The sequence below is a fragment of the Pongo abelii genome, chromosome 16 (genome assembly GCF_028885655.2).
Source record: "Pongo abelii isolate AG06213 chromosome 16, NHGRI_mPonAbe1-v2.0_pri, whole genome shotgun sequence".
Taxonomy (NCBI): Eukaryota; Metazoa; Chordata; class Mammalia; order Primates; family Hominidae; genus Pongo; species Pongo abelii.
This window is the reverse complement of record NC_072001.2, coordinates 32,363,763-32,387,744: the sequence shown is the minus strand read 5'-3', so window position 1 is coordinate 32,387,744 and position 23,982 is coordinate 32,363,763. Positions and strand designations below refer to the sequence as shown.

The following is a 23,982-nucleotide window of genomic DNA, read 5'->3' as shown; positions in this document are numbered from 1 at the left end:
ATCAAGAGTCATGGGCCTGCCAGAGGCCGAGGGAATTGAAGTCAGGTGGGCTACCTTGGTGTCTCTTGACCCAGGCCCAGGCTGTTTGGGCTCCCTGGGAAGAGCTCATTGAGTGACAAACATTGGCCTTGATGCTTTCCTCTTCTGCATGGCAGGAAGGCCAGGCCAGGCCACTCCTGGGCCCATGGGAGGAGCACCCTGTTCAGAAGGGACCCTTCTCCAGAGCCATGGGTGGCCTGTCATCCGGGAGCGTATGGGTTTCACTACATGGCAAGCCCCTGCTCCAGCAGAGACAGCCCGAGAGCTCACCTGACATCATGCCTCCCTGGGTTCTGCACAGTCCATTTTGGAAGCTGGGACTGAGATAAGGGCAGAGTGACTTTGAGTGTAAATCATTACCGTAAAACGCTCTGTTAACTAGGGCCATGGTTCTCAACCAGTGTGATTTTTGTCCCCCAGGGGACATTTAGCAATGGCTGGAAATAATTTTCGTTCTCACACTTGGGAAGAGGGAGGTGCTACTGGCATCTCCTGGGGAGAGGCTTGGAATGCTCCTAACACCTTGCAGTTCTCATGACAGCCCTCCACAATAAAGAATGATCCGGCCCCAAATGTCAGGAGAATCAGGGTTGCGAAACCTGAATAATTGGAGTGCCTTTTTTTTTTTCTTTTTTTTTTTTTTGAGATGGAGTTTTGCTCTTGTTGCCCAGGCTGGAGTGCAGTGGCGCAAGCTCGGCTTGCTGCAACCTCTGCCTTCCCGGTTCAAGCGATTCTCCTGCCTCAGCCTCCCAAGTATCTGGGATTACAGGCACCTGCCACCACGCCCAACTATTTATTTTTTATTTTTAGTAGAGATGGGGTTTCACCATGTTTGCCAGGCTGGTCTTGAACTCCTGACCTCAGGTGATCTGCCTGCCTTGGCCTCCCAAAGTGCTAGGATTACAGGCTTGAGCCACCACGCCCGGCCCTGGAGTGCTTTTCAACGGCTTGTCCCAGTAGTGTTCTCTGATGTGGCACCGTCTCCCTCCCGACAGGAAACCATGATGGACCACGCCTTGCGTACCATCTCCTACATCGCCGACATTGGGAACATTGTGGTGCTGATGGCCAGACGCCGCATGCCCCGGTCAGCCTCTCAGGACTGCATCGAGACCACGCCGGGGGCCCAGGAAGGCAAGAAGCAGTATAAGATGATCTGCCACGTGTTCGAGTCGGAGGATGTAAGTAAGCCCTTGCCAGGGCACTCCCCTCCCAAAGTTCACAGCCCAGGGCGGCTCCAGGATCCAGGTGCTTTGGAAACCACCCTCAGGTGGAAAGCCTCCGTGCCGTTATTGACGTTTCCTGTGGATCAGTGATCTTTTGCATACACTTTGGGTTTGCAAAGATAGTGAACACAGTCTTATTCTACTTCTTGAAACAGGTTCTTCAGGAGCTGTTTATAAATTGAGCCATGGTTAAATATATGAGGGAGCTATTTGCAGAAATCCCTTTACAAAACATTTTCTCTACTTAGAATGAAGTTAATCTTTGCATAACTTTTGTTATTAAAATGCAAATGTTCGCCTGGCCCTGGCATGCTGTATAAAGAAAGCACATCTGCACATGAGGCTTAGTTCTGCCTTTGCGTGTGGTATGTCTTCAGAGCAAGTAAAAAGTGATTCTGAAGTATAAGATACCAAAAACTCAGAAAAAGATCACAAGCCCTTTGGCTTCCTCCTTGGCTGGAGAAGAGTGTTGTTTTTAGCCTGGAAGGGGACAGAGGGGCTGAGGAAGGAGCAGCAGGGCCAAGAGGGGAACTCAGAGAGGAACTGTCCTTCCTGGAGGCTGATCTTACTCACAGACCAGCAGGGGGCGCTGCTGGTGAGCCAGTTTTGTGGCTGTTGCCAGAGTGAAATTTTAAAAAATGATCTATGGCTGGGCACGGTAGCTCATGCCTGTAATCCCAACACTTTTGGGAGACTGAGGTGCGTGGATCACCTGAGGTCAGGAGTTCAAAACCAGCCTGGCCAACATTGTGAAACCCCAGTCTCTACTAAAGATACAAAAAAATTAGCCAAGCTTGGTGGTGCGTGCCTGTAATCCCAGCTACTTGGGAGGCTGAGGCAGGAGAATTGCTTGAACTTGGGAGGCGGAGATTGCAGTGAGCTGAGATTGTGCCATTGCACTCCAGCCTGGGCGACAAGAGTGAAACTCCGCCTTAAAAAAAAAAAGAAAATCCTCCAGGGGCAGTTGGCCAGGGCATTTTTTTTCACATAAGGACTTAAGGGTGTCTCAGGGACCTGGGCAATAGGGCAGGGTCCCCATATTGTCATGATCCTGACATACAGCATGGAAACTGAAGACAGGGTTCAAACCTGTGGCTGGCGCAGTCATCTTCTTCCTAAGAAGTTGGGTCCACTTGAAGTGCTTCGGCGCAATGGCAGATTTACAGAAGGGAGAGGGCATTTCAACGGCGCACTCACACATTCCTTCCACCGCTACACGGGGACCCCTTGAAACCTGGATGGGTATTTCTGTGTGACAGAGGGCTGAGGATGTCTGAGAGAGATGGCATGGGGATGGGCCACAGGTGCTGGCGGAATGAGGCCAGGAGCAGGCCCGGTGGCGAAGGGTGGCAGTCAGCTGGTGAGAGTTTCCAAGGGGCACTGAGAGCCCCCAGGTGCAGCCGATGCGGAGGGTTAAAGCCAGGGGATGCCGTATTGGGTAGATGAGGCGAGGCTGAGAGGCACGGTAGATGAGGCCACGGGGTGGTCCTGCCCGCACAGCAGCCGCCTCGTCCCCACCTCTCCAGCGCCTGCAGGCTCTGCCCACAGCCCACCTGCAGGAGGCCGCTTGAGCCCTGAGGTGGGGCCTGGGCTGGGCTCCTGCCCTCACAGCAGTGAACGCCCACAGGCTTGGCTGCGAGCTGGGGCCGGCAGGGGGACCCCTTCTCTGAAGCGCCAGCCGCAGAGAGAGCCCCCTGAACCCCACACCTCCCAGGAGGCAGCCGGGACCCGGTGTGGAGTGACGGGGAGGCGGCGGCTGGCGGCACACCAGCTGCCCGGATGACGCCTGAAGGAGGCGCAGCCCCGCGGAGCCGGCTCCCCGGGCTTGGAGCTTCCGCGGGGGCGGAGGATGTCGTCCAAGGGGAGGAAGAATGGGGGTGGCCCGAGGGAGCCCAAGTGGAGTCCAAGGGCCGTGGGTGGTGGAGCCGGGCCTCCGGGGCTCCAGGGCTCTCAGGCCGTCCTTCCCAGCCAGGGGGCCTCCTCAGGCGGAGACAGAAGCAGAAGCCTGGGGGCCGCCCTCCGCCCCTCCCGGAGGCCCGACCCTCTCCTGCGCGGGCGCTGCCCCCGGCCCTCCAGCCGAGCCCCATCAGCTCGCCAACTCCTCAGGCCAGCCCGGCGGCGCCATCTGGTGGTCGCCGGGCGTCGCGCCTCCAGCCGGGTCTGTCCGCGGCAGAGATGCTGGGTGTGGGAACCGGCAAGTCCTGGAAACCGCTTAGGGCCGGTCAGGGAGGGCAGTTCCAGGCCTGCTGCGCGCTTCTAATCCGGCCCCGATTGCCTTTCCCAATGCATACATTCATCTGCTGCTCTTACATCCTGCCACGTGGAGAGTGGGAAGGGAATTGAGGCCAAAGCCCTTGTTTTCACGTGTTTTGGGATCCTGTTGAGTAGGAGTTTGCTGGGGGCGCCCGTGCAGGACCCCCTTGAGGGCAGTTGGGGAGGCACATGAGGAGCAGGACAGCGCATAAGGAGGGCTCACACAGCTCAGCCTGGCGGGAGGCCCCGCTGTGGGCTGAGGCGTCACCGAGGCCGCCAAGAGCCCTGCCGCGCTCCCAGGGCTGCACAGCTGCCAGCCTGCTTGGCGAGCTCCGGGAGCTCAGTACAGCCCTCACCTCCCACCGTCTGCTGTCTGCGCACCAGCAGGCGGCCGGCCAGGCCCTGAGTGCTGTTTCAATGTCCAGGCCTCTGCCATGTCAGAGTCAGTGATGTCCACTGAAGCAGCTCAGCGGAAGTAGAAAGAAGTGACGTGCTCCATGGGGCCTGTGTGGAGTCCCAGGTCTCGTGTCTTGCAGGCCCGGCCTGGCACAGCCACACATCCCTAGAAGAGCAGCCAGGCACACCCTCTGCCTCCAGTGGGCACTGGGTTCTGTTGCTACCGATAAATACATGCAGGGTAGACAACTAGCAGCACGATGCTCCTGGAAAACACACTGAAAGTCCATTTTCGGCATCAGATGAGTGGAAAGGAAATACAGATGGGGTCGGGTGCAGTGGCTCACACTTGCAATGCCAACACTTTGGGAGGCCAAGGCAGGAGGATCACTAATGTCCAGGAGTTTGAGACCAGCCTGGGCAATATGGCAAGACCCCTACCTCTACAAGAAAACTTTTTTTAATTAGCTGGATGTGGTTGTGCTCACCTACATTCCCACTCCAGTCTAGGCAACAGAGCCAGACCTCATCGCAAAAGAAAAAGAAAGCAACAAAAATATGACATGTAGTAAATAATTCATTGTTGTCCCAGACTTTCTTTGAAACAGCTTTGACCTGGAGCATCTGGGCCATGCCACAGCTTAGGCAGGGACAGTCAGGAGCAGACCCTTTGGGGTTCAGGGCAACACTGGGGTTTGCTCACGATGGAGTGCTGGTGGGAGACAGCCTTCATCAGATGAGAGAGGGCCCCCAGTTTCTTTCTTGTTCTAAGCCCGAGCAAGGGCCCCCTTGAAGGCTTACGGGTGCATCCTGCACCTAGCCCTGCCACAGCCCCTGCTGAGGAGGCTGCGGGGAGCCTGTGCCACGTGCCTGTCTCCATCGGGTCTGCCCTCTGCACAGGCCCAGCTCATCGCCCAGTCCATTGGCCAGGCCTTCAGCGTGGCCTACCAGGAGTTTCTGCGAGCCAATGGCATCAACCCCGAAGACTTGAGCCAGAAGGAGTACAGCGACATCATCAACACCCAGGAGATGTACAACGATGACCTCATCCACTTCTCAAACTCGGAGAACTGCAAGGAGGTAAGCCACACCCACTGGCCTCTGGGAGGCCACATTTGCCAGCTTCTGCTCCCTGAGCTCCTGCAGAGCGAGCCTTCCCAGGGTCCTCATGCACACCCTTGCCTTCCTATCAGACTTGAGTGCTGCCCGGAATGTGCACCTCGCTCCTGCCTTCCAGCTGAGCACTTGGGTGTGAAATGAGGTGTTTGTAACAAAGAAGCTGATTACAGTCAGCTTTAATGACCTCGAAAATGCGCCTTTTAATGCTGCTATTATCATCAACCAGCACTCAGCACCCAGGAGATATTTCTGAAAAGCATGTGGCATCTCTAAAGGGAGCTTGGGGGCTCTGGCAGAGGAGGCTGGAAGCCACCAGTAGCAGAGGCCTTAGCTGGTCCCAGTGGCTTCCCCCAGGGGACTTTGGAAAGTTCTTATGGGCAGAGGAGCAAATTCCCTGGGGATGGCCCATACCCGGACTGTTTGTTAAATGGCTGAAGGATTCTGTCTGCTGTGGATGAGCGGATGGTCTCTGCTGCTTGTTGAATGGGTGAATGCGTGATTCTGGTTTCTTGCTGAAGACATTCCAAGCAGTTTCTGAGACAATGACCTTTGAGAGGAAATAAAAGTAGAAGGACTTTTCCAACAAGAGTGAAGGCCGGGGGCAGGGTATGGGTATGGGAGTCTGACAACATTCCTCTGGCCTCTGTGCGTGTGATGGGGTGGAAGGAGCAGGAACCAGGACACTGGAGCCCTGCTTCGGGTGGGAAGGTCAATGTTGGGCATGGGTGGGGATGGGCTCAATGCCAGGCATGGGTGGGGATAGGGGGTCTGTGCTTCCAGGTTCCCAGGATTGCTGGGTGGACCCCAGGAAGGTGTGGGAGCCAGAGTGGGGTGAGGCTGGGGGTGGGTGGGCAGGGCTCCCAGCTCAAGACCTCTCCTGGCTGAGATGAGCCAGCCTTGGATCCCAGGGCAGGGCGGGATGTGCCAGGACAGGGTCAGCCTCATCCTCCTGTGGGTCCTTGGCAGAGGCCCTGTTCCCTGCTGCCAGCCCCTCTCACACTGCTGATCCCTTTGCAGCTGCAGCTGGAGAAGCACAAAGGCGAGATCCTGGGCGTGGTGGTGGTGGAGTCGGGCTGGGGCTCCATCCTGCCCACCGTGATCCTGGCCAACATGATGAATGGCGGCCCGGCCGCCCGCTCGGGGAAGCTGAGCATCGGGGACCAGATCATGTCCATCAATGGCACCAGCCTGGTGGGGCTGCCCCTCGCCACCTGCCAAGGCATCATCAAGGTGGGCACCCTGGGACCCTCCACCCACGGGTCGCCTCAGCCCTGCCTCACTTGATTCGCACTTTGCTGCAATCCCCACTTCACCCATGGGGAAACTGAGGCCCAGGGAGACCCACCCGGTGACTGGTCGATGATGGCCTCAAAATTTGAACTCAAGACCATTCCCCATGTCTGAATCAGAGGTGGACCTGGGCTGCCCTGGGGTGGGAGGGGAGGTGTCGTCCTAGCCCTGTACCGAGCCATGTAGCCCTGGGCAAGGGCCCAAGAACCAGTGAGTATAGGGTGACCAGCTTATCCTGCTTTGCCTGGGACTTTGCCAGGTTAGCACTGAAAGTCCCACTTCTGGGAAAACCCCCTTAGTGCTCTTGGGCTGGGGAGGTGGGGCACCCTGCATGGGTTGGGTGCTGGGACGCAGGTTCCCTTAAGTAAGGAGGCCACCCTGACCATCAGACTTGTGAGCTTGCAGCTTTGAGAGGTGCTGCCTGTCTCTGTGAGGGGTCAGGCAGAAGGGTCACCGGCAGGTGGGGTGGGGCCTTCACACTGGCCGCCTGGGAAGGAGTGGGCTCTGCCTGCTGCTGGCGGCTCCTGTGACCCAGCTGTGGCCTGGCCCCCAGCCCTCTGTGGCATGTTCCTCCCCACCCTGCTGTGGTCTTGGTGCTGGAGGAAGCGGCTTCCTCCTCTTTGTTCAGCGTGAGAGATGAAGGGCATTCCCCAGGCCAGAGCATCCCATAGACTGGCTCTCGGAGCTGGCCTGGCAGAGCTTCTGCCCAATGGGCAGCCACACAGGGAGACCCGGGAGAGGCCTCCACCAGTGGCACCAGAGGGCTCAGCAGCCAAGGCCCCCCCTCCCAGGGCTGCAGCTCCCAGGTGGAGGCTTGGGTTCCTCCCTGTGCCTTCTCACCCCCACCGGACCCCGGCAGCCTGGCGCACCCGCTGACAGTTGCATCTTCACTCACAGAGATTTGCTGTGCGGTCACTCCCTGCCCTGCAGGAGGTCCGTCCTTGGAGGGCATTGGGTTTTGAGGAAGGTGTCCCCACATCCTTCCGTAGGAAGCTCTCCCGAATTCGGCATGATGATGGCCCCCTCGACAGCCTGAGGGTGACCTGGTACCAGGCACGTTGGTTCTGCCCAGTGGCACTCAGAGCCTGGGCTCGCTCCTGCAGTGGCTCATCTTCCCCAGGGCAGAGGCACCTTGAGCATGGTGGGACAGAGGGCGCAGTGCCGCCCTGGAAACCTGGCAGCCCTGGTAAGGGCCAGGGCGAGGCTCATCCCCGCTGCACAGAGGGGCTACCGAGGCTGAGAGGGGACTGTCTGCCTCACCCAGTGTGTGTTCTCACTACCCCCGGCCTCCACCCTGCCAGCCTCACTCATCCGGGGTTGGGCTTGATGTCTAAGGCCCAGCCTGTGACACCTGTTTCCGTGCTCTGCAGGGCCTGAAGAACCAGACACAGGTGAAGCTCAACATCGTCAGCTGTCCCCCGGTCACCACGGTCCTCATCAAGCGGCCAGACCTCAAGTACCAGCTGGGCTTCAGCGTGCAGAATGGAATTGTGAGTGCCCCCTCCTGCCCTGGGCCGCCACCACCGCTGCAGGGCCCAGGGAGTGGGAGCAGCTCCCGTCCGATGGGGCGGGCTATGCCTGGCAGCCTGGCAGGACCTGGCCCGTGGGTGCAGCTGCCCACAGCCAGGCCACCCGGGGCAGGAACTTTCCACGGTTCTCTGGGAGGTCTGGGTAGAAGGGGAGGGCCAGGGCATGGCCGTGGATTGGGCCCCTCCAGCCTTTCCCAGGCTCCCTTGTCCCCATGGTGGTTGTCCCCTGCTTTGGAGGGAGGGCAGCAGACTTCACCAGCCACTGTAGCTTGGACACAACCAATCATGGCATCACTTACTGTGCTCAACAAATAGATGTTCACTTGTTCTTTCATTCATGTACTCATCATTCACTTGTTCACTCAGCCGTTCAGCAGACATTTGTGAAGTACCTGTTCTGTGTTAGGTACCTGCTCTGTGAAGTACCTGCTCTGTGTTAGGCTTTGTGCCAGGCAGTGGGAAGGCAGGAGTGCTGCCTGGAGGAGGTGATGCTGGGCTTGAATGAGCGTGGTTCTGGCCAAAAACCTGTACCAGTTCCCCAGGCCAAAGTTCTTTAGCCCAGAGTTTCCACCCTCTCATTGATCTGCGTTTGACTGGCCTGAATTCTCTTTCCTTTGTTTTTCCTCCTGCGAAAGACCCAGAGGGCAGAGATGTGGCCACTAAGTGGAGTAAAGAAGAAAAGGGCTGGCAATACCCAAATTGTTTAAACCAGCCCTGAGTATGAAGGAACCCAGGAGGAGAGACACTGCGGGCTGGAGTGGGAGTGGTGTGGAGGTGATGGGGAGGGTGTGTGCCCACCCACAACTAGAGAGGAAAGACAGTGGGAGAACATTCTAGAAGGACTACCAAATCTTCTCCATTGTTTTCTGGCTGGCACTGCTCTGTGTCTGGCTGGCACTGCAGGAAGAGAGGCAGCTCAGAAGACCTTGTGAAGGTTTTCAGAGCCAGGGCAGAAGTGGCCCTTGTCATTTCTGCCCACAGCCCACTGGCCAGATAGCTCAGCCACGGACCCATGGGGAGGCTGGGAAGGGGGGGCCAGCCGGTGCCCAGAACGAAGAGGGACAGGGGCATCACCAGTGTCAGCCATACCTTCCCTGCTGTGTGACTCTCGGCAAGTCATTTACGCTCACTGGATTCCCCTCAAAAGGTGCTTGTGAAGATCAGCTGAGAAAATCCATAAAGTACCCCAAGCTATCCAAGGTGGGCCCACTGGTCCTAGTCTCTGCCAAGGAGGAGGCCCCGTGGCCCCTGGACCTGGCACAGGTGCCAGGACGAGTTGTCTGCACCCCACTTGGGACTTCTGTCCAGGACGGTGCACCTGCTGCAGGAGCTGGCCAGTTGGTGGTCTGGCCTGGTCCGGCTCTGCCTGACTGCTCTGCACACATGTGACCTGGGCACGAGCAGTTGCCCCAGCTAATTTGGGGGCTCTGCAGAAAATCACCTGGGGCCCTGTCTGCAGCTGCTGTGAGCACTCTGTGGATGGGCATGGCTGGGCCCCAGGGAGGAGGGCTGGGACAGCCTTCTGGGCTGCTGCACCCCCGACCATCACCAGGCCCTGCCTGTGTGCCTCCCACCGCAGCACTGGGAACAGTGGAGGAAGCTGGGGACTGACAGCCCTGCAGCCCTCACGAGGAGCCCTGCTGTGCAGAGCCTGGGGCACTGTGTGGTGTCCCCAGGGCTGCCCCTGCCTGGCCAAGCCTGGTGACCACACTGCCTTTGCCTCCTGAGTGGCACTGGGGAGCTGCTTGTCCTGTTCCTGCACCCCCTTGCCCAGCCTAGGAGGCAGGTGGGCCTGGGTTGGTGGCCAGTGCTGCTCACTGACATCCCTGTTGCTGTGAGCCCTGCAGGAGAGGCTGGCTTTCCCCACCATGGGGTGGCCTGGGGGCTGCCTACTCTTAGGGCCTGTGAATATAGCCCTGCCCAGGATGAGTTTGATGCCCCCTCAGTCTGCTGGTCTCCCCCAAACTATAACCCCATGAGGAGCACAGGAACTGGAGAAGCTGGGGCACACACAGGTTTAGTGACTTGCCTCAGGTCACACAGCCCTGTGGAACACTGGTGGGGAGAGGGGGAGAAGAGACGAGGAAGGGGAGGACTCTGGTTTGTGTTTTGTGGGGGCTAAATTAACATGAATGGGAAAGGAGGGGACAGCCTGGAGCAGCCCAGCCAAGCCCAGGTGCAGGGTTCGGTGTCTTCCTTCTCAGAGAGCTGGAGAGCGCAGTGGGCAGGTGTGAAGCCAGGGCGAGGGCAGCGGACGGGCACCAGGGCTCTCTCCAGCTGCCTTCTGGGGCAGGTGCAGAGGGGTCTGGAGCAGCTCCCAAAGATGGGGCAAGGTGGGTCCGAGTGGCCAGGAAGCTGAGGGTGGTGGTGCAGATGGGGGTTTCTCAGAAGATCAGGGGGTACAGGGTTGAGGGCAGCAGCAGACTTGCGGGGCCTGCAGTGAGGAAGGGGTCATGTGCAATTCTGAAGACAAAATCTCCGGGGTGGCAATACAAAAGAGAGGGTGCCACCCACTGCTTGGTGTCTCTGCCCTGGGTCCGGGGTCTGAGTTCCGGAGTGATGGAGGGGGCCAAGCGTCTGTGAAACTTGGGGGGTGGTCTGGGTCACGACTGGGGACGAGGAGGGTCTGAAGGTCCCAGCCCTGCTCGTGGATGCGCTGTTGTTCCACCCTCTGGCCTCCGCCTCCCTGTCTGTGAAATGGGGTCCCACTTCCTTGAGACCCCCGTGCTCAGGATGCAGGGGAGAGGCTGGCAGCCGAGGGGAGGGGCAAATGCCGCCTCTTAGGGGCTTTCTCCAGGATACAGGACAGCTCACCCTTAGAGTGCCAGGGAGGGTTAGATGAAGTGAATGAATCGGCATGGTTCTGTCCTGGTTATGATCCATCTCCCCAGTGATCCAGAAAATGGCATGCAGGCGGCCATACGGATCAGTCACCATATCTGAGTGGCTCGGCTGCCTGGGTAAACACCGGCCCCTTCAGGCCCCTAAATGTGTACCCCACCCTCTGCACCTGCTCCTCTGCACCTGCTCCATGAGTGCCCGTGGTCATGGTGGGGGTTGAGGGTAGGGGCTGGCTGTCCCCATTTGGCCCTCTGTGCACCTAGACAGAGAGGCTGTCACAGTGGCTGCCACGTGTGCCCCTACAGGCCAGGGCTTATCCACCCCAGGGCCATGTCCAGGCATCTGCCTGGCTGAGGTGCACTGGGGCTCCACTGCCCAGCCAGGACCTCCAGGGAGCAATGAGCCTGGGATAACATTCAGGAGACCCGAGGGTGCTGGCTACTCTGGTCCAAGCCCCTCATCCCTCACAGCGTGCTCAGGATGGGACCCGCAGCCCCAAGGGCCCTGGCCTCTACTTTCAGGAGCCTGGAACCCCGGGCTCCTGCTGCTCCCGGCCCTGCAGCAGTGGCGCGCTTCCCTTGGTGTCACCTCTCCGGGCACCCCCATCCCCACCATGCCCAGTGAAGCTCTCACCAGTGTCCTGTTCTTGCCAGGCCCTCTGCCTGAAGTCCTGGCTCCAGCTGGCCTGGGGCAGCCACTCGGCACCTTGTATCCCCGGAGCTGGTGGGCAGGGACTGGGGGTCCCTTCAGCCTCCACGTGCCCGGCCACCTGGGGAGCATGTGCAGGCGCTGGAGGATGCCTGGCTAGGAAATGGGGTCTGTCAGCTCCTGCCCCGACCTGCAGCAGTTCTCCCCGATGACCACAGAAACATTCCCTGTGGCAGGTGGCAGTGCTTAGCACGCAGAGCGAGCAGTCAAGTGAGATATGGGCCTGCTGCAGAAATCTGGGTGCTGGTGTGTGGGAGAGGGGGAGGCCCCCTCACAATTGTCTGTGTCTGCACATGTGTGTGTGCACGCATGTGTGTTTGGGACAGGTGAGTCTGGTTCTCCCATCCCAGGCCACTCGCCTCCTCCCAGGGCTCAGCACAGTCTCTTTTCTCCAGGATAAGAGGGCCCCAGGGTGGCGAAGGAGCTGCCTTGCGGTATGGAATCTGCCTCTCCCCACCCCCTTCTCTTCTAGTCCTAATTCTCCTTGGACATCCATTTTTCTGGTTTTTGTTTTCATTTAAAAAATAACTGTGGTAAAATATATCTATAACATAAAATCGAGCATCATAGCCATTTTGAAGTGCAGAGTTCTGTGGACTTATCTGCATGTCAGGCAGCCGTGGCCACCGCGCTCTCCTGCACGTCTTCCTCCTCCCCAACAGGAACTTTGTCCCCACTAAGCACCACTGCCCATTTCTCCTTCCCAGCCCCTGGTGGCCCCCCACTTCTACTTTGTCTCTGTGATTCTGACAACCCCAGATACCTCATATCAGTGGCATCCCACAGCGTTTGTTTGTGTGCCTGGCCTGTTTCACGCAGCACAGTGTCCCCGAGGTCTGTCCGTGTTGTAGCACCCTTCGGACTCTCCTTCCTCTCCAGGGCTGAGTACTGTTTCCCTGCCGGCCTAGGGCACATTCTGTTTCTCCGCTAGTCCGTGCTGTCACCCTCGGCTGTTGTGAACACTGCTGCCGTGGACACGGGTGTGCAGGGTGCCTGTTTTCCATTCTGTCCAGTCTCGTGGTCATAGGCACTCCCAGGCCCTCCTGTCCATCTGTTTGGCGTCACTTTTAGGCTGGAATGGAAGCCCCCGCCACTGCACTCCAGCCTGGGCAACAGAATGAGAACCTGTCTCCAAAAAAACCAGAACCAGTATGTTTGGCACAAAATGCCCTTATGTCACTTGTGGGGGCGATATAGGAATAAAATGACTCTTCCCTGTCTATGTAGAGCGTTTGGGCATCCGGCAAACAGAGCCTTCCCTTCACAGAACAGATGCTCCACCTTTCTGGTGGACAGAGGACAGGCTGCCTCTCCTTTCCCGCCCGCCCACCAGCTAAGTGCCTGTCTTCCAGGATGGTAACCAGGCTCTGCCGTAGGAGGCCAAGTGGCAGTGGCCTTGGGCTGTGTCACCAGTCTCCAGCCTGACCACAAAGGGAGGGACCCTGGGGAGGTGCAGCTGGGGGACAGGTTCCACTGTGGGAGTCAGAAAACTTGTTGGTTCCCCACACACCATGGCATTGACTCTTTTGTTTTAAGGAAACATATTCCAGATCATAAGCATCGCTGTTTTAAGGAAACATATTCCAGATCATAAGCATCGCTGTCTGTGAGTCAGCGAATTGCACGTGCACGTATTCATCATGTGGTGCTTTTCCCTCTGCATGTCCCATCTTTGGGCACATGGTGGAGCGCCTGTCGGGTGTGGCGGGAACACGTGTGCTGACCTGGCCATGTCTGCTTAGATCTGCAGCCTCATGAGAGGGGGCATTGCTGAGCGAGGGGGCGTCCGTGTGGGCCACCGCATCATCGAGATCAACGGGCAGAGCGTGGTGGCCACAGCCCACGAGAAGATAGTCCAAGCTCTGTCCAACTCGGTCGGAGAGGTAAGGAGGGACTTTGGGTGTGCCTCTGCATGCCGGTTCCCATGTGCTCCCGCCTGCCCTCCATGAGCCTCCCCGGCTCCAGAGGACACAGGGCGTCTGAAGGTCAGCCAGGCTGTGTCTCCCACCAGGGCTGCTGTGACAAGGGTGAATGGAGCGGCAGGTGATGCAGGGCCATCCCGTTCTGGCTCTAACTGAGCAGCCGGGAGGGCAGAGGCTGCTGGGGGTGCTCCCTGGACACTACTTTTAGGACTGGACCTGTATGTCCATTTCAGAAGCTCTGCAGGGCACACAGCTCTGGCCACCCTGGCAGGCTTGCCTCTCTGCCCCTGCTGGCCATCCCCTCCCACAGCCAGACTGCTTGCCCTGTCCCGCTTCACTGGCTGAACCCCCCACAGTCCAGTTCTTTCTGGCATTGCTTCCACGGCAGTGCGAGGATGGTGTGGAGGAGGTGCAGGTTCTCCTCCAGAGCTCACGAGGTGGCAGGATCATCGCGGGGTTGGGGGGGCGGGGTGGTGCTGGGAGGGTGGCACGTACACCGGGGGAGGCCTGGCCAGTGCGCTGCGGGTGTACCTGTGTGTGTGTGTGTAGTGTGAGCGAGTGTGGGTGTGTGCATGTGGATGTGTGAGAGCATGGGTGTGTGTGGGATGTGATGTATGAGGGTGGGTAAGTGTGGGCAGGTGTGGGAAATGAGTGTGTGTGTGCGCATGTGGGTGTATAGGGGTGCATGAGTGGGTGGGTGTGGGTGTGTGGCTGTGTGAATGTACCTGAGAGTGTGCGTGTGGAGGAGTGTGTGTGTTGGGGTGAGTGTATGTGGATGTCGTGTGTGTGTGAGCATGGGGTGTGTAGGAGTGCGAGTGTGGGTGTGTGCAGGGGTGTGTGGCGGTGGGTGTGTGAGAGCATGGGGGTGTCCAACATGAGTGTGTGTGTGCGGGGCTGTGGCTGTGGGTCTGTGAGTGGGTGTGAGGCATGGGGGTGTGGAGGAGAGTGTGAGACTGTGTGTGTGTGTAGGGGTGTGTGAAGGGGTGTTCAGCACAAAGGGGCTGCAGGTTCTCTGGGAAGCGTGGTGGCCGCACGAGGCGGGAGGCTGAGAGCTGAGGAGCCCGGCCTGCAGAGGGGCCCGCTGGGGCCCGGGCAGGGAGTTTGGGTCTGGGGACAGCAGCAGCAGGCCAGGCGGTGTGTGGTGCTCCCCCTGGTGGCTCTGTGAGGCTGAGTGCGTGGAGACCATCCTTAAAGCCTGTGGGATGGGGGGTGGGTGGAGGGGTCTCTAGTTCCTCTTCTTCCGATGAGGTCTCCCGGAGCCACATCGGGACACTCGTATTTTGTGCACTGCAGGGTCGGCTGGGAGCTGGGAGGCCTATTTTCCCTGGACTGGTGGGGGCAGGGGTCTGGCTCAGGAGGAGGAGGGGCCAGGCGGACACCAGCTTCCCTTTGATGGCTTCAAAGAAAGGAAAAGCCAGTGTTCCCAAGTAGATGCTTTGAAGCGGCCGCCCCCACGGCCATCAGCCCCACACCTGTGAGGAATCCACCCGTGGAGGAGCGGGCGGGAGAACGGGGAAGAGGCAGGAGGCGGTCGGGGCGCTGGAATCCTTTCAGCCCTGCCGAGGTTATGGTGCCTGTTTCCAGCCGCTCTGAGCCCACGCGGAACATGAGTCACTGATAAACAAGGCTTGCAGTTGCGAGGGGCCTCGGGGTGGGTTTCCGGTTGAGGAACGCCGGGGAATGACTGATGGAGGAAGCCCGTGCCGGGGGCAGGAGCAGCGGAAACCTACACTGGCCACACAGATCCCCGCGCGGGAGGGAGGGCAACACCTCAGAAGCAGAGCTGCGCGATGTGCCTTTCTGGGCTGCTCAGCCCAGGGCCCGAGACCTGCTTGCTTGAGGAGCGGCAGATGTACGGCGGCTGCACCCCATGGGGAGGCCAGCAGCGCCTGCGGCAGCCGACCCTGGCAGTGCGAGGGCCCCCATCCCGAGGCCGCAGCCCAGCACAGTCCCGGGCAGGACAGGGGAGAGCGTCGTGCCCAGGGGAGGAGAAGTGGGCAGCAGAGCTCCCCTTCTGTTCTTGAAGCAGACGTTTAGAGTCTGCTCCTTCCCAGTGTCCCCAAAGAAGGATTACAAGGTGTGCCACCCACACGGTTGGTCTTCCTGGGGCAGTCTGAGGCCTTGCTTGTATACCCAGCTCCTTTGGAGTAGGGCTCAAGGCCAGGCCCCAAAGGGTCATTTGCTCACGTATCCCCAAAGGCTAAGGACTTGAGGTGCCCTGGGCCCCAGCGAGCCTGTTCCCAGCCCCCAGCACATTTGCCTGGCCGGTGTGTGTTTTGTAAGAAGGGGTGTAGGCCAGGCGTGGTGGCTCACGCCGGTAATCCCAGCACTTTGGGAGGCTGAGGCGGGCGGATCACGAGGTCGGGAGATCCAAACCATCCTGGCTAACACGGTGAAACCCCGTCTCTACTAAAAAATACAAAAAAATTAGCCGGACGTGGAGGCGGGCACCTGTAATCCCAGCTACTGAGGAGGCTGAGGCAGGAGAATGGCAGGAACCCGGGAGACGGAGCTTGCAGTGAGCCGAGATTGCGCCACTGCGTTCCAGCCTGGGCCACAGAGCAAGACTCCATCTCAAAAAAAAAAAGAAGGGGTGTGTGTGTCTTCCCCCGTTGGTCTCCTCCTCACTGAAGCAGAGTGCATCCCTCGCGGTTTCTGCTGAGGCCTGGCCATCCCCAGCCAGCCCCAGTGGATGGGCAAACTGTTGTCACCACTAGAAGTCCAATTTCTCACCCCCCGGGTGTCAGCTGGACTGGAAGTAAAACTAGCACTCAACTGTGTTGACTCCTCTGGAGCCAGGGGTGGGGACCCGGAGTCTCGGTCTGCCGCATCTAGAAGGCATCGTAAGTGCCCCCAGGCCTGGGCAGGCTGGCCTTCCTCCTCCACTCTAGGAGATGGGCATTTGAAGCAGAACTCTGGGGGGTTTGCCTCTGTCGTTTGCTTTCACCTGATTGTGGGAGGGGAGGTGGGAGGGCAGCGGCTCAGCCTCCTGTCTCTGTCCGCAGATCCACATGAAGACCATGCCTGCCGCCATGTTCAGGCTCCTCACAGGTCAGGAGACCCCGCTGTACATCTAGGCCCCCCAGCCTGGCCATGCAGCCTGGACACCGGGCAGGGCCACCTGGGCCCACAGGAGCTGGGAGCCGGGCCGCAGACTTGACCCCGACGCCACAGCCCAGCCACAGACGCTGGCTCCCCAAAGGGTGTGCCCTCACCACCCACTTGATTTCTTTCTTTGTTTTCATTTTGCCAAAAAGGGGTATGTCTTTATCAAAGGAGAGTCACAGAACAAATGTCTGTAAAGCGTTCAAGTATTTTGCCACGTTCTGGACTGTCTTCTCCCTGCACCAGCCAGGGTGTGTCTCGGTAGCTGTGCGTGGTGTGGAGTGTGTGTCTTTCCTCCCTGAAGCTGTGCGGAGCGAACTGGTGCCTCCGAGGGACGCGACTCCTGGGGCAGGGCAGCTGTCACCCCTGCCTCCCGCCCCCTTGGCTGGGACGTCTGGGGTCCTGTGGGGCCCCCGCAATGGTCCCAAACAGCTGCCTCTGCTACTGACTGCAGGGACACGGGCAGCCCGGCTCCCAGGACACGACTTGTAATAAAAGTTTGGGGACATGTGATTGATTGTAAATAAAGGACGATGGCCACAACATGAAAACTCCATATTTATTTAGATGCTATTACTGTTTGGACTTTTATTTTGGCAGGCTTTTTTTCCAGACTCTAGGATTTTCCAACGTGACCAATGACGACACCTGCCTCTCCCGTCGTCTCTTCTGGGCACCCTCCCACCCGGCTGCATCCCCGGGCAGGGCTCCCACAGAGACAAGGAAGGCACAGGTGTCTGCCCCCTCTTTAAAAATCGATCTACAAACATCCACGCACATGCTCCCCCGAGGAAACGAAACCCACTCTAGAAAACACGAGCTCGGCCGCGCCTAAGGCAGCCAGCGTGAGTGCAGACCCCTTGGCCAGTGTGGCGCGGCGGCCCTGAGCGGTAGTGGCATGTGTGTGTGTAGATCAAGTCGGATCTAGTCCAGCTCGGTTCATTAGCGATCCATGTAATCTGACGTCATCTTGTCTCGAAGTCTCTTTTTTTGGCCCAGGCCTTGAAGAATACACTGTGACTTAAGAAGCCTTACCACGCAGTAACTAAAGCTTTAGGATGACTGTATTCGAGGAGTGCCGTGTGTTGCATGCAGCTACCCGTAGGAAGACTTCGCGCATATCACTAATAAACCTGAAGTCGTGATGAAAAGCCGAGTGTGTGACTGGTCTGTTACCTGAGCGGCGGGTGCCCGCCTGTCCTCTCATTCACAGCTTGGATGCAGCTCTGCAAATTCACTATGCGGTGGCAGCCGTGGCTGCTCTGTGCTCCTCCTGGATCCTGAACCTTGGAAGCTGTCACTGAGTTTGGTGGGTGGGCACTCTGGGCACCAGGTGTCAGCTGGGCAACGCCCCGCTGCAACTGGAGGTGCCAGCAATACTGCCAGGTCATGGGGTCAGCGCCAGGTTCTTGACCCACTTGCCCCAGCAGGGAGACACGTCTGCAGAGCACTGACTAATGGACTGAGGGAGCCAGGGAGGCTTGGGCTCCTTCGGATTTCAACGTGAATGACCCCTGGGAAAGGTGTGCATGCGTGTGTGTGTGTAAAAGCTGGACCGCCTATCCCAGCACCCTGTCTGCACCTGTGGGTCCTTTGCAGCCTGTCTAGAGTGACAATTCTGGCAGCTCTGCCAGCACTTACCTTTCTTCATGGCCACCGTTCTGGTGTCACTTGGTGTGGGAAAGCCAAGTAGCAAGCATGGGCTTTGGTCAGAGGCGGAGGCCTGGGGTCCAGCTGGGTTAGGCTGTGGGTCTTGGATGGGCAGGAGCCCTCCTCTCTGGCCTGCCCACAGCAGCGTGAGCTCCACTGTGGGCACTGACCACCTTCAGGCCCCAGGATTCTTACTCTCACCTAGCCGCCCAGAGGGTGTGGGCCAAGGGCTTGCTTCAGCGTGACCTTGGCCATTGGGGCATATAAAAGAGACAGCCTTTCAAGGCGCACTCCAGCTTCGTGTCTCCCTCTTCCCAGAAAATATACATGGTAGAGGCAAAGAAAGCTGTTCCACAGGAGACTGTCACAGAGAGCTGTGTATATGCTGAAATGTATATGCACTTGCTCTGAATATGCTGAAGAATGAAAAGCAAATACAATTCTTTACGTGGCCAACAAACAAGAATGCCAGGGATGGCCACATCCTTGGCGAATGAAAAGAAATGTCACCTGAGTCAAAGCTGGAGGGAACGGGATTCCACTCAGGAGGCCAAGGGGGACATTCCTGCCATGCCCAGGACAAGGCAGGGAAGCAGGTCCCAGGGAGGAGAGACCTGGCTAGCTAAGGACAGGCAGGCAGGACTCCCACCAAATCATACACATCTTTTAAAAACCTGTATTTAAGGAAAAATTTGGGCCATGGCCTGCATTCCTCCCAGCAGCCCTTGGAGGCCACGTCCACGGAGGGGCTGCCATGGCCAGCGTGGGCGGGCCTGTGTGTGTCCAGGCCCTGGCCCTCCCCACTCTGCCCCGGAGTTGACGCTCTCTGGAAGGCTCCTGGAAGTACAGCTGAGTGGCATGGGTATCTCAGGCTCCCCGGCTGGCTGCTGCAAGGTCCTCTCAGGACCCTGCCCCTGGCCAGTGGTGCACACAGGCTCTCAGCCTGCCTCTGTCCCAGTTAGACCTCAGAGACACAGAGGCCAGAAATACTTTTTATTAAAACACGGATCATTATTAAAACACCTTGAGGTACAGTAAATAAATACAGCCTTTCCAGTTGTACAAACAGGTCTCTGGTGGCTTGAAAACAATTTCCTATAAATTCTGCCTTAGCAGCCTCTGAGAGTCAGCATGGGTGGGGAGAAGCATCTGTGTGTAGCGAGCTTTCTGTGGCCTGGTGTGTTACAAGCATTTAATGTGGATCCTCCTCTCCAGCCAAGGGAGACGTGAAGTTCTTGCGGATGATGCTCCCCCTTCTCCAATCTTGCTGGCCATAGAGTTGAGGTCCAGGTTCTCCCCACTCAGCAACCTCGTGGCCCCCAGGCTGGGGTCAATGGTGGTGTCACAACAGGTGCCAACCCCCTTTGGGTCTCAGGAGGGCAGGGGATGCCCGGGGCCCAGCTGAGCTGGAGAAGGAGCGTGTCACCCCCAAAGCAGCCACAGTTGGCCCATTTCAGATCCCAGACAGAGCATGATTGGAGTGGGGGAAGGACGCATAGGGAGGGGAAGCAGCCAGCTTTCTCCTTGGCTGTGAGCCGACGTGCAGCCTGGGGCCTGGGCTCTTGCTGCTGGTACCTAGATGTCGTGGAGCCAGGGGCCAAGGGCACCACAGCTGCTGGGTCAACTTGCCAGCACATTCCCTAGTCTACCAGCACCTCTCTCTTCTGGGGACCTTCCCGGGAAGCCCAGAACCTGGACCCTCCTAGAATCCATGAGTGGCCCTGAGCAGCTGGGCTGATGGGGGCACCCCACCCCATCCCTGACTGCCTCATTTCGAAGGGGCAGAAGGTTCCAGCCCAGTGGCATCAAGTTGAGTACAGTTTCCGTATCCACAAAACAGAGCTGCCACCAGCGCAAACCCAGAGCTGGGTGAGGGTGGGGTGCAGGTGAGGGACCCGCAGGGAGGCACTGCTGGCGCAGGAGCCCCATTGGCCACTGGGACCGGGCCCTGCTGCAGAGAAGGGAAGGATGCTGAGCAGCAGGCTAGGGGGTCCAGTAGGCCTCCGCCCCGGCTGCATGAGGAAAACACCCCAGAGGCCGAGTCCACTCGGTGGTCTTGGCCTCACTGGAATCGCAGCCGTGTCTGAGGACTGCAGCTCTAGCCCACCCAAGGGCTCGGCCCAGGGACAATGCTGTGTGAACCCCCAAGCCCTAGTGTGGACCCCCCCAAGCAGGTGAAACCCCTGCGGCGTGGCCCCAGCACACCTCAGAGACAGTGGAGATTCAGAGGCCAGGGCGTCAGGCGTGGCGGAAGCTCGGCTCCAGGGCGGCCATTCTGAAAATCCACCAATTAATTTCACCTGCAAAGGTACTTGCCTTGAGGGAATTCAAAAGCCCCCACTTGAGGAAAATTAGAGATTTTGTTTTATAGTCTGAATAAAGTGCTCATAAATTCATCTCTAGTACGTCTCTCCTGGAAAAGTGCAGGTTGTCATCAAAAGGCCTGGTTTATGTGTTTTCAGCTTTCTAAAGCAATCGAAGCCTTTTCAGCGGACCACAGCTGGGGGAGTCCTACACCACAGCCCCCAGGGCAGAGATAAAGGACTGGAGGAAGGCTCTGGGCACCTGGACTGGAACCCCACCCCCTTCCCAGCTTCCAGCCACACAGAAGCTCCCCACACTGGCCACAGTGGCGTTGGGGAACTGGGGGAGCTCAAGGACAAGCCCCACAAAGCCGAGGGAAGAGCAGCGTGAGCCCCCTGCTCTGGCACGCAGGAGTGGAAGGCACCCTCTGGTCCCCCTGTGCCCCCATGCCAGGCTCATGGGCTCTCTGGGGAGACCTCAGGCTCTGGGCTGTTTTGTTCACCGCAGGGCCCACCCAAGGCAGCTCAAGGGCTGTTGCTGCTAGTGGCCCTGAACAGGCATTTCCATCACTGCAGAAAGTTCTCATGGATGGCGCTGTTCCACGGCCATTGTTGGGAGCAGCTGCCACTGATGCCACCAGAAAACACGGGGATGGGGGCCAAGAAAGTCCAAGGCCCCCAGGCTGTCCCCAAGCTGGGCGTGTCTGCTTCCCTTTTCGCATGGGTTTGTAAGTGGTTTATGATCCTCCTGCGCAGGTGTGTCTGCTGCCGCATGCCCGGGGGAAGGTCAGCTCTGGGTCAAAGGGACCTGCTTTATCAGGAGGGGCTACTTCTCAGAGAAACCGGCCTCTCTCCTGCAGAACTGTGACCCACTGAGCTCAATCAAGTGAGCTCAGACACAAAGGAGCTGGGAATCGGTGCTTATTGTTATGGATCAAACAACTGCTCCAAGAACAGGACGGGAGCCTGGAGAAAGGGGGCCCAGGAGGAGGTGGGGGAGGCACCCCACGGAGGAAGGCTGAGCTCAAGGCCCAGGAGATGGTGGGTTCCTCCAATCCCCGCAACACCGGCCTGTCCCCTGGGGTGGCTGGGCTATGGCAGAGGCCCTCACTACATTTGTTTGCACAATAGCCCTGTGGACAGAAAGTTGGGCCCAGGCTGCCATCTGTGCTAACACTACCTATTTCCTTTCATAGGAAATAGTCCAGAGCGTGATGAACGTTTAATGATAGAGCCATCGAGCCACATGAGAAAATGTCTCATGACTCGATGTCACCCTCTGTCCACTGAACACTAAGTTAAATGGGGGATGGGAGACTCCTGCTTTGGATGGCCCTGATTTTGGAGATACTTTGAGTCTTTAGGTGACGTAAGTGTCACCTGTTGCTGTATTCACATTTGTGCAACGCTGCTCAGCTCAAGGTGCTGCACGCCAGATAAAACCAGAGAGTTCACTATGGACGTGAAAGTCATCTTTCCGAATTACTGGGCTAGGCAGGAAATGCAATCCCCAAGGAGACACTGCTCGGCTCCCCTTGAGAGAGGGGGTAACCATTCCCTGCCTGCGCCGCCCCCAGATCATCCTGGGTGTCCCCCTCACATTTATCCTCAGCCAAGCTGGGCCTGAAGGCCTCTTTGTCAGGCATGATGGCTTCTGCCAAGAACATCTGTGGCGCCAGGCGTTGGTGTCCATGGTCAGAAATGTGGCTCCTTCATACCTGGTCCAGAACGCCAGCGCCGAAGACGGCCTCCTCCTCGAGGCGCTCTTCGTTGGTGACAGCCAAGCGCATGGCACCCACCATGTGCTGTGCCTCGGTGGGGAGGGCACAGTGTGAGTGTTCCAAAAACTTGGCCACCAAAACCCTGGCGTCCGCATAGGCCTTGCTGTCCACTAAAGAGTGTGGCCGCTCTTTGGAGGCCGCCGGGAAGGGCTCTGGTGTTGGCCGTCGGTCAATTTTCCAGGTATCTGGGTCCCCCGCTGGTGAAAGCTGGGCCCGACAGGCAGCCGTGGCAGAGCGAGACATGGAAGCTAAAAATCAAAGGCAAAAATGCAATTCAAAACTCACTGAAATAAGAAGTTAACTCAAAAGCAAAGAAAAGCCTGCTTGGGAGGAGCCTCCTGCTAGGGTTTCTGTGTTCCTGGGGCTGGCGCTCTGGGCACGCCGTGCTGTCCCTATCCCTTCTCCCCTTCTCAACCCCAAACTGAGCTAGTGTCAACCTCCAGGGGCTGCAGCCTCCAGGAGCGAAGGCCTGGGGGGGAAGGGCCACCACAGCAGGCAGGGACCCACTTCTGCCCTCTGCTAGAATCCCGAGGGCACAGAGGCTGGTCCTTCCCAGTCTTCTCGCCTCCACGACCTTTGCCCCTTTGGGTCTGATCTCTTGCTGGGGCAGAATCATGGCATCTAGAGACAGGGTCTGCCTTAAGACCAGAATGGGGGTGGCAGAGGGAACATGAGACCACCCCCCCCATCATGCCAGGTGCAGGCAGCCGCCACCCAGTGCCCTGCTCCACTGCCTGCCAGGCCAGAGGCTGGGGACCTGGCTCCAGCTCCCCACAGGGCTGACGGCCTCTCTGCATGACCCACAGGCTGGACACTGGGCTGAGGGTCCCTCTAAGAAGGCCAGCTCTGGGCAGTCAGCGGCGAGGGACGCCAACAAGGACCAGCGAAGGCCCGGCTTGCCCAGCCTGAGCTTCACGCCACGCAAAGTCGGCACATTCTGGGTGGTCTGTTCTGGTGTCTTGTTTGGTGGCAACTGGAAAGCCTAGCAATTAAACATGAGAAATTAAGAAACTCCCAGGTGGCACCCATCTACCCCAGATGAAATCTCATAAAGTGGGCTGAGCAGTCACATGAGTGTTAAATTAGTGCTAGCCCTTGATATAAGCGCACCGAGAGAGAAAGGAAGAGAAAGGCCCTCAAAGCCAGAGAGTGGGCAGCCCCCATTCCCGGGGATGGGGTGAGGAGCTGCATTTGGAAACAATGTAGCCAAGGACCCACCAACACCCGCCCCACCTCGCAGCAGGCGCAGTCAAAGCGCTTTAGAAAAGAAGCGTCTCACCGCTCCCAGGCACAGCCTCAGACAGTCCCGTTTCCAGGTCCTGGCTACACGACAGCCTGTGTGAAGAGGCATCGCCTTAAAACCAGAAGGAGAATTCAGTCAACACATGAAAGGAAAAAGGAATTCCTGAGAAAGCTATCATAACCCGCCTGTGACTAAGACATTTTAGATGGCGAGCAAGCAGGAGAAACCTGCTGAGCGGACGCCCACCCAGCGGCAGATCAGACAGGGACCGCCCTGCAGCTGGCCAGGCCTGCCGTGGGTCAAGTGGTGTCCCAGGTCCCACCCCGACACAGTGCAATGGGCCAGTGGCTCAAAGAAAGCCCAGCACCGTTCATGGGAAGTCCCACCCACACCTGAAGGGCTCCAGGCACCCCGGAAGGCACGTGCCTGCGGCGTGCAGATCAGCCTAGCCAAGAGGGGACAGAGGCGTCAGGCGGGTGTGTGGGTGCTGAGGTGTGAATTTCACTGAGAGGGACAGGCCCAACAAAGCCATCAGGGGGCCACAGAGCGCACCCATGAGCCCCTCCAAGTACAGGGC

At 58.4% G+C, this 23,982-nt stretch overlaps 2 protein-coding genes across 8 annotated transcripts in view; one reads left to right on the top strand and one right to left on the bottom strand.

Annotated features, from left to right (window-relative positions):
* The window catches only part of APBA2 (amyloid beta precursor protein binding family A member 2), a 229,038-nt gene extending 211,459 nt beyond the window's left edge, over positions 1 to 17,579 (top strand). For 5 of the 6 annotated variants that reach the window (XM_054531070.2, XM_054531068.2, XM_054531069.2 and 2 more), the window contains 6 exons: positions 1,035 to 1,220; positions 4,815 to 4,994; positions 6,051 to 6,263; positions 7,694 to 7,813; positions 13,144 to 13,284; positions 16,329 to 17,579. In XM_054531070.2, the coding sequence (XP_054387045.1) occupies positions 1,035 to 1,220; positions 4,815 to 4,994; positions 6,051 to 6,263; positions 7,694 to 7,813; positions 13,144 to 13,284; positions 16,329 to 16,400 (912 nt within the window). In that variant the 3' untranslated portion in view covers positions 16,401 to 17,579. 6 annotated transcript variants of the gene reach the window in all.
* A 1,478-nt stretch (positions 17,580 to 19,057) lies between these two features.
* The window catches only part of ENTREP2 (endosomal transmembrane epsin interactor 2), a 492,553-nt gene continuing 487,628 nt past the window's right edge, over positions 19,058 to 23,982 (bottom strand). For both annotated transcript variants that reach the window (XM_024232834.2, XM_054532478.1), the window contains 2 exons: positions 23,442 to 23,516; positions 19,058 to 22,410 (listed from right to left, as the gene is read on the bottom strand). In XM_024232834.2, the coding sequence (XP_024088602.2) occupies positions 22,094 to 22,410; positions 23,442 to 23,516 (392 nt within the window). In that variant the 3' untranslated portion in view covers positions 19,058 to 22,093. The remainder of the gene's footprint in view (positions 22,411 to 23,441; positions 23,517 to 23,982) is intronic.